The sequence below is a fragment of the Triplophysa dalaica genome, chromosome 12 (genome assembly GCF_015846415.1).
Source record: "Triplophysa dalaica isolate WHDGS20190420 chromosome 12, ASM1584641v1, whole genome shotgun sequence".
Classification (NCBI taxonomy): Eukaryota; Metazoa; Chordata; class Actinopteri; order Cypriniformes; family Nemacheilidae; genus Triplophysa; species Triplophysa dalaica.
In genome coordinates this window covers 8,692,454-8,706,762 of record NC_079553.1, presented here as the reverse complement: position 1 = coordinate 8,706,762, position 14,309 = coordinate 8,692,454, and the positions used below count along the sequence as shown (strand labels likewise).

Here is a 14,309-nt window from a genome sequence, read left to right as displayed (position 1 = left end):
ATTCCCTCCACAGGGAGATTTTCTTCTTTTTTCCCACAAGGGATCAATAAAGGAATCAATCAACTATGTATGGGATTTATGTATCTTGTGTTTTTATGTAAATGCAAAAAGTAATAATAATAAAATTATGACCTTACCAGTGAAATACCTATATCAGCACTCATAAAGCATGAATTGCAGTTTTTCCAAAAAATTGAAGATTTGGAATGGCTGGAATATTTTCTACACTAATTCAGATTAATTTGAACATTTTTAATTAAAAAACATTTGTATTATACATATTTTTGAAAATCGGTAAAGTCACAAATTACAGAATTCGACTGTAAAAAAACATACAAAAAAATATAAAAATACAAGTATTTGCAGGACGTCTGAAAACGTTTACATCCCTGTACTGCAAATGCGAAAAATGTAAAACGCTATTAAATGCGTAATTTCAGTAACGCTTTTATTTACTTTCCGCCTCTTTAAAATGTTCCGGCAACGTAGTGGACAATTTATTTTAACTGACGGACATTGAGTTGGAGTTGTTGCAGTGGGTAATACAAGACTATAAAGTTGCAAAAGTAGTGTTTCCCATTCATTAATTAAGACTATAGCGCCCCGCCATAGTAATTCTTTTTTCCGTAAGTGTTTCAAGACGAACCCCAAAATTTCTAATACTTCTCATAATAACATATTGTTATGTATGCATTTTTGTCTGTATTAATTAATTTCTCTATTCATGCACATTGATTTATACACTTTATTAAGTCATTTCTTATTGTCCATAGAAAATTAGCATTTGTGAGAAAATGTAAGGGAAAGAATATGGCCACGATGGCTGATGTTATTAATGTAAGGATGTATGATGTGTTCTGACATATCTGATACACTGTAGAGAAAAATGCTACAGTTTTAATAAAAATGGATAGGAATTGCTCTCCTGAAATTGCTCTCCTGAAATCCCTATGAATTATTGTAGCCTCCTCACATACAGGATTCTCTATAAAAGCACATATGACATATTCTCAAAATGTGTGCAATGAATGACTTTATTAAATAGATGAATGAGGTGAACACCATTTGCGCTTTAAAGAAGGGGAAGAGATCGATAGAAACTCTGGGTTTACCAAATAAGACATGCTCCCGACCAGGTTAGGTTCACAGAGTTAGTTACTACGGTAACTGGCTCTGAGTATAAATTACCTCTCTTTTAGAAATGGGCTTGAGTTACCCCGCTTTTTCGGGTTCAACATACCTCGCATTCAGAAACTGAAAAACAAGAATTTCCCTCATTTCAGGGTTAATATACTCAGAGTTTTCACTTAACCTCCTTTCTAAAAGGGGCCCCCAGGCCAAAACTAGGCCAAACGCAAACACAACTCATGAAGTGATGATGTCACACATATGCTAATTAGCGTGTGACGCAATCAGTCCCACAGTCTCTCAAAATCCTGTGGGAAACATTGCAAAAGTGATCAGAAATGTCCTTGTATTGCGTATCCTTTAAAGATAAGCATTCTGTACGATATTTTACAACGTTATCACACAGCCAAAACAAGTGTGCCACATGGAGGAAAGTCTCTGTTTTTATAGTTGCAGATGAGCTAGCTATACCATGTGTACAGTATAGCAATTGTTAGTACACATTACGTTATTTTAAATACATTCACAGGCAAACCTCTTCAGAAACAGATCATCTGTCTCTTACATATGTGCAATGTAAGCATAAAACACAATGTGTTTAGGCAGTTTTAACTGTTTTTCTGAAGGATATGAGGGTTCAGTCTGTGGAGGAAGGAGGATTGACAGTGTGAGATGATCGCAACCATGGCTAACACGAGCACTATGAAAAGCATATAGAGAAAACAACCATAGCTCTTTACTAAAAGCTACGCCTGTTAAGAAAACAAAGCATAAATGTTGTGTAATTACTGCCTGTCGTTTTAGTTTGTGACAAAACATTTTGCATTGTTTACATATTGTTTATTACTGCATAATATAATAAACTAAAAAATAAGTTTAATGTTTTTCATAAAGTACAAAGTTTGTTTCCATTTCGTGTTAACGTGAATAAAAGAAAAAAAATCACTTTATTTTCATCATTGAGGATTTCTTTAAAAAAGTCGAAAAATCGCGTCTTTTTTTGTGAACCCAGATAAGTGTCTAGTCACACCCCTAGGCCATTGTGTTAGTTTTTGTTAGAAATCAACACGCAAATTGCTTACATATAGTTGTCTCTACACATCACACAAGAACAAAATAAAAGTATCACAAAATTACACACAGTGTGACACAGGGCATCTGTTCCTTTGAGAGACAGAAAGCTAAAGCATCAGACTTTGCGCTCAGGGCCTCTCGGTCCCTGTCCTGCTCCGTTATTAAACTTAATCCCCTAAAACAACAATCACACAACCGTAACGCAGTCGAGCCCTGAGCTGCCCTGCCTCTGTGTGTGTATGTGAGAGAATAATCGAGTGTGTCTCTCAATATCTGGCCCACATGCGCGTGAGCATTGCATAATCAGCCAAACCATGTCTGAGGCTAAATATGGCACAGTTAAAACAATTATGAGTCAAGCACTTTGGCCAGAGATCACACACATAAGAAGCTTAAAGCTGATGTCATCTTCAGCCCAGAATATCAACATCGCTCAGAGCCACAGAAATGAAAGAGAGCAATGATGAAGAGATGTTTTGCGCTCACTTGTTTGTTACGGCCAAACATGCCACTAACATTTGATGCGGAGGGTTTCCTAAATACAGCAGCTCTCGGTCCAATCACATGTATTATTCAACAGCGCTGACATTATATGTCCATGTACATAAGTTGAAGAGGGAAAGAGCATTAAGAGCTTTAACGTTTCGTTTCCTGACGTACATACGGAGGTCACGCACTACAGAGGGGAAATGTATAGAGTTGCAGCGAGTGGGAGATTTCTGACTGTGAAAGTGTGCAGAAAAAGTGATGACACAGCACACACACCACTGGCCATCAAAGAAACGAGCACAAGCGTGTGCAACCAGCACCCGCCATTAAAACAAGAGAAGGACGGATGGGGAAAAGACGAAGGGAAAGAGAGAGTGATGGAAGATGAGATGCCACTGGGGTATTCCAGCATGGATTAGTGACAGAGAGGTTATACGAGTGTGTGTAAGAAGAGTGGCAGAATGGAGGTGAAATCGATGGTTTAAAAGGTTTTGCCTCAGAGGAACACACACACTTCTCTTACGTAGCTCACTATGAAACACAAAACTCTCAACGTTTCACACACATACACACACACATGTTGGTTTTTCTAACATGAAGGGAACTTTACACTGATCTTAATTATATTTTTGTTCCACAAAAACCTTTCTGCGTTTTCACATTTCCACGTAGACACTAGTTAGTATGTTTATTAGTCACAATGTAGGTGAATGATGATTGTTCTATTCTTGTGGGAAGCATAAGTCCTCTCACTATAGTCAGAAACTGATCCACAAGTGCACACACACAGGTTTGTTTTACTTTATTAATAAGGTCATCTAACACATACCAGGACACAGATACTTTATTTTCAAACCAGGCTACTGATATTTTCTAAACCTGAACTGAACCCTCACACGACTCTTTGGACATTACTAGATTTCATGCAAAACATTTTTAAGCGAATTATCCATTACAAAAAGAAAATATGCGTTCCTATATTTCAACTGTCAATAAACAGATAAAGTAAAAGTCATTTAATATATATAAAGCAAAATATTGAATAATTACACTTGGTTTTAAAATATTACATATTTTGCAGTATATTTCCATATATCTTGTTTTGTAAGGGATGAGCCTTTTTACAACTGAATACCATCTAAAATGGCCTAACACGTCAATATTTGAAGTGTTTATTTGCGACTTGGCCCTCGCAGGTATAGACCACTTTGCAAAATTAAAGCGCTGGTCTATAAGCACTTCCGGTTTCAGTGTTTACTTCTTATTTTTTTTAACCTTAGATACGTAATTAAATCTTAAAGATATTTGTTTCACATTTTAAATCGGTTGTATTTTGTTAAATAATTTGTGTAGTGTTAAAAAAATGAAACAGGGAGTTATTTTGGACCAGTGTTGAACCAACGTTGTTTATGTCCTCCAAAGTGGTCTATAGGCGGTTTAATCTGTCCCACGTGCCTGGTCTGAAGTTAAAGTCTGTGTTTGTTGATCGGTCTGGCTAGTGACTATTTATATTTTTATATTTCCAACACTACAGACTTTATTTAAGTTTATTAAAGAAATGTTCAATGTTAAGTCAAATATGGATAGCAAAAACCCCCTTTGAAGATTGTCATGTCCCCTTATCGTTTTTTGGCCACAAAAATAAAACCGTTCAAAGCCAAATCTGTACGGACACACACAGAGCACATATGGGATGTTAACATCATTTCTTCTGACTTTAAAAGTGTAATGTTAGAGATTGCAACCACGCATTAAACTGAACGGCGACTCGTATCCAATCGACAGCATCATTTAAAATCTTCATGGAGAAGATGTGACACCCGAAATCCAGTCAGCGATGTAAACAGAGCCTCCGGAGAACGTGTAACAGAATATCGCGACTAAAACACTGCGTCTTCACAGAGAGCAAGTGGACCGGCCGTTCTCCCCTCGTGACCCTGGAAACATTTCGCACCTGTCCTCTATATGACTAGCAGTACTTATTGCACAGGTGCGCACGCATACACATTTCTGTTTGTATCCGACACACGCAAAAACCATCCTTTGACCAAACACAAAGCCAGGGTGTGCCTAACTGATGAATTACAAATGAGTGCCGTAAATGCCAGTGACAAACTGGTTCAAAGTTCAGAACAAACTCCAATACACTCACGAACAGGTTAAAACACATGCATCGAGTGAGATACAAGAAGAGAACGTGATCTTGCATTCCTAGGAAGAGAAGGAAAAGGGACGGGGTACGATGGAGGGGGTGGGGTGGGTGTTCAAGTGGCGCCAGACAGCATTTGAATTCCCGGCAGTTGACCACACGAGCGCACACACACTCAGTAGTTTGTATGTGTGTGTCATGAAGTAAAAAGAAAGGTGTTTGACTTTCATTTTATTATTTGAACAGCATTATCACAAGCCAACAGGCACACACATATACTGTAGCACGAACAAACTATACAAGTGAGGACATCTAGTAGACGTCCTTTGTTTTCGTGCCAGGCAGGCTCATAATATTTTAATCCCGTTTCCTTATATCCCTAAACTTAAATCTTACACAAACCTGTTCATTTGCATATTTAAAATATTCTGTTAACTTCTACTACCTTATGGTCAGTTTGCACATGTATGCACACTCGTATCACTATCATAGAAGCAGGTGTTACACAGCGTCACGCTCATGACAATGCAGGCACTGTAAACTACCTGTATTACATTTCTCTCTCCAAAGACACACACACTTCCACACATGGAGAGCGACACGCAGCATTCTTTCACATCAGCATGAATTTCCTTAGTTCAAACACGCAGTAAGATCCAATGACAGCTGAGAGCTAATGAGCAGCCGCATCTACACAAAAACTAGCAGGAAAGACTAAAAACAGTACACAAACACCGTTTTCATGGCAGAATTATGAGTGAGGAGCTAAACATTTGTTTGTACATCCGCACGTCAGGAATGCCGCAAGACGCGAGCTTTTGCGAGAATGCCATTCGACGTGTGAGACTTGTGTTTGAGTAAATGAGCGAGCGAGCGTGCGTTTGGCAGAAAGCTTTTCCTGGAATGAGTAATGCCACACAGGCTGCAGTGATTTAAGTTTTAAGCAGGAATGTGGGAGGTCCGCGTTTTTTCTGCAAAACAAACCGGGGTGAGAGCGTGCGCCTGTTGGTGTTGAGAGAGGGAGTGTTTGCTGAACCATGAGAAGATTGCCCCATTATCGGTTTTCAATGGCTTGTCCATCAATATCAACACTTTGGCCATTATTCAAAATCAATAAACTTTGCTCGATATATATAGAGTCTATAGGACTGCCACTCTTCAGCATTGTCCTGAATGAGTGAACACAGATGTCTGAACTCTCCTATGGGCCGTGCAATTATGAGTATGTCTAATAACAGGCTAATGGAGGTTCCTCTGAAAGCACAATAGAAAGCCAGGGTAAACTGTGGTCAGACAGAGCGAGAGAGTAAAAAAAGAAGGAAAAAAAGAAGAAAGTCACTTAACCTTTAGTATGCCATTAAAACACACATTAACATTCAAAGACAAAAACGACTGAAACCTCTTGTTTGTGAATGACTGTTTATTCAATTTAACAACGTAGTTTGGGGACAATTTTTTTTTCTGTTGTAGAGGTATAATGAAATAGTGACGGTCTAAAAGAATCATTTAAGTGATAACCTTTCCCTCGTCCCAGTGCTTCCAGTTAGTTAAACCAGTCCAGTCACTCTATTTTTAAGCTCTTGAATCAGTCAAGGTGACATGTCCAGTGGTGACATAATATGTCTTCTTAAGATAAAAGGTGAGTTTTCTTTGTGAATTCCATTAATTTAATAATAACAAAAGTCACTTTTATAGTTCATGGCTCATTTTTTGTTTTCAAATTCCATACTTATTAAATGTTTTTATTGCTACATTACACACCGGTATTCACAACAGTTCTAAAGTACCTTCAATTTAGAATGAGATAAACAGACAATATAAATATATCAAGGAAGATCAAATACGAAGTAAATAAAATAATTATAACCAATTTAAACTTTTGTGAATACTATAATCATAATCTTCATGACGCGCTCTATAGACCAGTTCGTCCGTTTTGCGCTACTGTAGAAACAACAACATGGCGAATTACATGACCCATGTATGTAGATAGAAATAGCTCATTCTAAGTTAATAAAAACTAGTGGTGGGCCGTTAACGGCGTTAACGGCGTTAACGCAGTGAGACTATTATCGCGCGTTAAAAAAATTGTCGCCGTTAATCTATTCTCAAAGTTGGGTTGGGAGCTGGGTCTATACTACGCAAGCTATGATGACTTTCACCTTGATATTTTAGCGCGGATGTATACCAGCTTAACTGCACTGTACGGAGCGAGAACGAGATTTTTCAACTCGCGTGATTCGCGTCATTCGCGGAAGCGGAAGCAGAAGCCGCCTCATCATCTCATAACCAGGGCTTCATTCGCTGGATTCGCGCAGCAAGTAGGTCTATTGGCTCTTTTCATATAAATCACTCGCGCTTGAGGCGCCATTCGCGTTTGGTCTGAACACAACATAACGTTACTGTGAAATTACCGCATCAAACGTGACGTGCTAACATGGATGCAGCTATGAAGCCGCCGGGTTTGCTTCAGGGAATATTAATTTTAAAAAAGCTTCCCAATGGAAACATCGACAAGACTAAGGTTGTTTGCACCTTGTGCAATGCGGAATTGGTTTAAAAAAAACACTTTCTCTCAACAGGTAGTGGTCTAGCTTTAGTTAAAATCAGTAACTTTGTATTGAGATCTAATGTATTATGGCTCCTGTATGACATATCGCTTGTTGCTCCCTCACTCTATGTAAGTCGCTTTGGATAAAAGCGTCTGCTAAATGACTAAATGTAAATGTACTGTAGGAGCTCTTCCAGTCTCAAGTACCACCTAAACGCAAATCATCCCTTAGCTAATGCGGAAGTAAACACAAGTTCATTTTCCATCCATCCATTTTCTACCGCTTATCCGAACTACCTCGGGTCACGGGGAGCCTGCGCCTATCTCAGGAGTCACAAGTTCATCTTATTGAACATAATTTAATTTTCATCACCAATTATCATAGTAGAACAGCTTTCTCAAGCAGTTTGTGATGCATTTTGGAAACAGGAGATGAGCCCCTGGTCTAATGCGCCACCTGGCTTTAGACACCCGTTCTCAAAGACTTACTTTTAGTCATTATTTGGGTAGCACACATTCTCAATTCCTTCGGCAGAATTCAAATGAGCCATTTTAATCTAGATTAATCTAGATTAATCTTGGAATTAATCTAGATTAATCTAGATTAAAAAAATTAATCTATGCCCACCACTAATAAAAACATAACGCTTCATTATGTAAGCTTTTTATACACAGTTAAACATATTATGTTTATTATATCACATTTATGTCAATACAGCCTCCGAAAAATGACATACATCCCCTTTAAGTGCAAACCAAAAATCCCTGACAGTAGTATATCCAACAATACACTGACACTGTCAAAACATGTTTTCAAACCGTTAATGAATATCTCACAGTTAAATCTCAGGATATGTGAATTATTCAATTGCGATATGCAAATACAAACATACAAACCATCGAGGTTAAACTATTCTTTCAAAATCCTTCCTTCAACCGTAACTTATGCATAAGAGTAAGAGCATGTATGTTTGTTTGTGTGTGTTAGGGAAAAAGCAGAAGTTCAACGCATTTCTTTTGATGCTTGAAGACTGTTGAGAATATGAAGTGAGGAAATCTGACCTTGATAACAACAACATCTAACCAGAACCTTTGTGTTAATCTGTAGTAGTTCTGATTTGAAGAAAAGGGGAATTACACAGCAGAATGTAGGAAATTAGATAGGGAAATGAAACAGGGCTGACGCATTTTATACGCTCTCTAGAGTATAGATATACACTCACAAATAGAGGAGATGGCATCGGGCCCTCGGGCCATTGGCTGCTTGGCATGTGACTGGCGGGGAAGGGGGTGTGTGCTGGAATGCAGGGTTAGGGGAGCAGCTATAGAAGGTCATTAGGTCAGGGTCATACACACACATATTCACCCTCCCCCCTTTTTATACACAGGGGTCTCTGTGCTTCTGTCAGTCCATAAATGACTCGAACACATGGATACTTTCGTTCGTATTCTATGCTGGCCCCCATAATCCACTGACATGGCAAACACACACAAACCACTGTGTCCCTGTTAGACTAGACACGCTCTTATTGTTTTCATGGGGTAAAAACAAACAAAATACTGTTCAACCCCAGAGGACCTTATTCATCCCTAGAAACACACCACCCCAACACTTCCAGCGAAACATTTATTCCCAATGTGCCCAAATCAAGGGACTACTTCTCCCAAGGCGCGCTGGGACAAAAAGTTTACATCTTTTAATACCTACAGCACATGCCGTATCGCAGATATCTTTATTACGGTCCCAGACGTAAGCGTCCGTCCAGCCTCTGTGTGTGACATTTAAAAGCGCGTTCTGGGGTTCCATTTGTGTTCACAGAAATAGCATGACGGAGCACTTGTTTAAGACGCCTGATGGGAAAGTAGGCAGTAGGGAAAATACAAAACACACTCACACACACACACTGCTGAACAGGATACACAAGCATGTAAACACACAGAGAGGTGGCTGTTGATGTTGAACTGGTTCCAGAGAGACCTGAACAACTGAGGCGGCTGCATAACACCAACTAAAATGGAGCGCGCAGTCTCCAGTGTAACAATGCAAACAAGCGATAAAGGGCTGCTAATTGTTCCAAATTAACAATCTATTACCAGTACATGGCAACCGGCGTACAGAGAACGAACAACAACATGCACGCAAACACTCAGTTATTATATGCATGCAATTGCATAAACTGTTATTTCATTCCTTATGCATGGATGCATAATGTGTCAACATTGTATTAGAGATAAACAGCAAATACGACCAATTAAAGATGCATCCTTAAATGGGAAGTTTGAACTAAAATCATTAACAAATTTAGTTTAGGCCATAAAGGAGTTTTCTTACATCCCTACTATAGGTTTAGATGAGAAATACTAATTTTAAGGGATGAAAATTCTGTCATCACTCACACACCCTGTTGTCGTTTCAAACCTGTATGACTTTCTTGTGTAGAACACAAAAGAAGATTTTTTGAAGATAGTTGGTAGCCAAACAACGGCGGTACCCATTCACTTCTATTGTACGGACACAAAACTAATGCAAGAGAATGGGTGCTGTAGTTGTTCGGTTACCAATATTCTTCAAAATATCTGCAGAAGAAAGAGAGTCCTACAGGTTTGAAATAACAAGAGACTGAATAAATTATGACATAATTGTTATCTTTGGGTTGAACTATACCATTTAATGTACCTTATACTAAGTTAACATCACAGATCAAATTTGTCTAGGACGGAATTAATCTCAATCCATGATAGTGACTAGTAACTACTTCTTTTACGCAACCTTTTCAGTCCAGTATGTAAATAATAAACAAGATAAACTGAAATTAGGAGATAGGCACTTAAACTCTCTTTATCTAAGAGAAACTCAGCTTCCCACATGAATGTCTCTATTTCCTTAAAACAGCATAAGGATTACATAACATTTCAGAACGACGCTATGCAAACCTCGGTAAAAAGCCATTTTTAGGGCATGCAAATGGGGTCACTGACTCTTTACTGGAGACCATCTCACAAGATGTCTCATATATTACACGATAAGCCACTCAGGACCCAGCACTAGTAAATGCACACTAAGGCCTGTTGGGTAAACCAGTTAAACCACAGACACTTTCAGATATTACAGAGGAAACGGGATCAGACCGGGTCAGGTGAGTCCTATTTGTGTAGACAAGTGAGGAACTGATAGAGCATCACCTCTTATCTTATATGATTCATGTGGTCAGATATTTTGATGGATTGATAGAGTCAGTGTCATGAAGACTGACAGACATACATATCATGATGCAGGACAACAATGCTGACGAGTCCCGTTCTCATAACAAACCACAGCTTTCACAGAAAATACTCTCTCACTACTTATACATGCTCTAGCTATATAATTATACTGCTGTGGGTGTTTGCAAGTAAGAATACAGGCTAGGAAGATGCTCACCTCTCATAGAGTTAAGCACTTTACAAACCACATCCTATACTCGATACTGTATCTTTCTTTTCCTCACACACTTGCTTGCTCGCTCATCTGCATACTCAGCAGCTGAGCTCACCTTGTAACTATCGAGGTCAAAATGTGGCCCGCTTTGCCGTAGACGGATAAAACCACAACGTACCTGTAGTAGTTATTGGCTTGTGACTCAAAGCAGCATTTCACCCTTTCGCTGCATAACACTGCCAAGTTCACAATACATTAAAATGACTCTTTCCAAAGTTTAATTCAATTCAAATGTATTTCTGTAACGCTTTTCACAACTTTGTATTGTTGCAATTGCAAAGCAGCAGAAAGTCCTGAGACTTCAAGGTGTATGAAATGCAGAGCATGCTGAGAATGTAAAGGTTTTTGCAGCGCAGGTCGAAAGGTTAGCCATAAATGCTTTGCTTTTTTTGTTTTAGAATGCACTCCATTGAAAGAATAGAATAGGATGTCATCTAAAATACTTTCCTTTGAGGTTTACCATGCTTTAGACTGATCACATGATTTAAAGAGATATGCAGTTTTCAAATGTGTTAAAGGGATACTTCAATCAAAAATGAAAATTCTGTCATCATTTACTCATTTACTCAAGAATGTCAGATCTCACCCACCATTTACTGACATAGTAGAGAAAATAAATACTATGGGAGTCGATGGGGGGTGAGATTTGACAATCTTCCAGATATGTTCCTGCGTGTTCAGCAGAACAAAGAAGTTTGGAACAATCTGAGGGTGAGGAACAAACCAGCACAACACAACAAAACACACACAAACTGACACTATGACAGTCACCCTCACTGAGAACTTTTTCTGTTTATATTGAGATCTATGTAAAGATACTTATATATTTTATTTTACTGTAATCTTAATCTGTATTTGTGCATGTTAATATTTATTTTTCCGGTGCTTTGTCAATGTACAAATTTGCATGATCATGACAATAAATCTTTGAATCTTGAGTAAATGATGACAGAACTTTCATTTTGGGGAGTAGCATCCCTTTAACACTGGTTTTACTGCGCAGATTATTAATCTACATTTATTAATCTTTATATTGGCCACATTAAAAAAATGAATTTACAGCCCAACAAAGTGCAGGCCAGTGATTTCAGATATGACCATTTACTGTGCACTTCCCCCAATGTTGCATCCGTTAAATCTTCTAAATGAAACGACTGCACACTGTCATACTATCTTCATTTCGTGTCAGAACACGCTAGACTGCAAACAAATAAAGTTTAAAAAAGTCCTTTTTAAAAAGTGAGGACCATGGTGATCTCTAAACCGGACACGCATCCTAAAGCGCAGTCTGCATTGTGATGCAACAGTAGCACGCGCGCGAGCTCGCAGACAATTCTGATGATAATAACAGGGCCGTTTTCGGTCTTGTAATGTAATAGTTAAAGTCCGTTAAACTTCGTGCAACGTGGGTGGCGGGGTACAAACGCTGAGAAAATCGTGATGTGAGAGAACTAACTACGCCTGGGAGAGAGAAAGTGCGAGAGAAAGGATTCCCAAGTATGCTAGAAAAGGCGTTCTGAACACTGCTACTGAAACTTGCTCTAGTTGGCGGGACAGTAACAGGTAGATACTGGACAAGTGCATACATGTTACGAACTCAATACTAGGCAAGTACGCTAACTGTGATTGAAGTGAATGAAAACGACCAGGCTACTGGAAAGCATTTATATCAAACGTATGCGATATGACGGGAAATCATAACAACATCAAAGCCATTGCGAAGTTATGAACGAAGTCATGTATAAGTCTATTAAATTCGCTGGTTAAACAGCGGGCTTCCATTTTGAGTGTGCCGTGATATTCGTTCAAAGCTCGCGCTAGATCTTCACACAGCTGACACGGCCGAATATAAAAGAAAATGTAACGTTATTAAAATGTGTTTGATTCCGAATAGTTTGATGTATTTTTGAATAATAAAAAACTCGCTTTGAAAATCGCAGCCATTCAACAGGTTAACTACTGCTGGCAGGAGACAGAAATTAAGCAGTCGTTGTTTTAACCTAAATTTTAAAGAAAGACAAGCAAGTCTTGTCAGCATTTGTTATGAGAATGAATTCAGTCTGAGCTGGACTGACACAGTAAGACTTTCCATAAACAAGCCTCCAGCCCTTCCGTTGTAAAAGGAATATTGCTGAATTTTGAGCATTATTATTAGCTGTGGTGAAATGCAGACTGCGATCAATTACTTTTTCATAGACGATAGGACAAATAAAAAAAAACATGTTAACAGAAGCCAAATAAAGCTAACAAAAAGTTTCAAAGTAGTAAATCAGGTGGTTTGTCAGGGTAATAAATCCTGGGGAAACACCTAATCATTACACTTAACTGCCTACCACTCTGTCAACTCTCTTTTCAAAAGCAAAAGTCAGTTTGCAAGAGAGCATTCTCGAGCACATTTTTCACATTGTTATCTAACAATAAAGACCCTGTCCTCAAGATTACCATAGTTAATTCCTAACGTAGTAATTTACACACAGTTGTACGTTATACGGTGTCCCAAGTTTTTGTGGCAAGATGATAATGAATGCCTGGGTAACTTACCCGAGTCCCCCGGGGTTTTCATGTTGAAAGTTCGCAGCCCCTAACGCAGCAAGCTGGGTTAAGTTGTCAGTTCAACAGTGGCGAGAGTCGGCCTCTCCCTCAGCCCCGTCTCCGAAAGGCCAAACTTTTGTCAAATGTTCTGCGCTCCTGTTGCTCCCTGCTGTACGATCACCTATCGGATCGTCCTCTTTACACGATCACTCCAAATTCCTCGACAGCTTTGAGTTTGAACTTAGAGAGTGGCTCAGCACTTCAACTAGCGCCACGGGACGGGGTGCAACGGAGTTCCGAAACACCGCTTTCCTGTCTGTCCCGGGAACGATCGGTACAATCCCAACACGGCGGAAAAAGGGTCCGCGGCTCGCTGTCACATATGCGCTCTCTTATGCCGAGTTGATGATCTTCGCAACATTTTTTCCTCGTGTTAGTTTGTCATCTGCTCTCCCGAGATTCGCAGTATAGCAGTCAGTTTCCCATTCTCTCTTTCACACCGACTTTTTTTCCTTCCTCCACTCTCCCGAGTCTGAAACTACTCGTTGTCTCCTCCCCCATCTCTCTCTCTCTCTCTCTCGCTCTCTCTCTCTCTCTCTCTCTCTCGGGTGTCGTGTTTCGCTCGCTGCTGCCGCACGGGGCCGCCCACACGGACGGGGGAAGGGGGGGACTCGGGCATTGGCGGAGTCACGCCCCCTCACCACGAGCTGGGGCTGGCGTCAATGCAGCACGAGGCGTCGTTATGGAGACCGCCGTAGCCTCTGTCCGTGATGGCGTCACATCCGCGTCCTACGAGCTGCCGACGAGGCCGATAGAACCGAGATTCAGCGTCATCGCGTCCTTTAACTACAGCAACAAGTGGTTTTCTGTCTAATGAACCTTCTTTCTCTTTCATTTAATGATAATTG

The 14,309-nt window shown here is 39.6% G+C and overlaps 1 protein-coding gene across 1 annotated transcript in view; it reads right to left on the bottom strand.

Moving 5' to 3' along the window:
* erfl3 (Ets2 repressor factor like 3) overlaps positions 1–14,022 on the bottom strand; it is a 43,348-nt gene extending 29,326 nt beyond the window's left edge. Inside the window, exon 1 of the mRNA XM_056762690.1 lies at positions 13,411–14,022. Within this exon, the coding sequence (XP_056618668.1) occupies positions 13,411–13,432 (22 nt within the window). The 5' untranslated portion in view covers positions 13,433–14,022. The remainder of the gene's footprint in view (positions 1–13,410) is intronic.
* Positions 14,023–14,309: the final 287 nt, after the last annotated feature.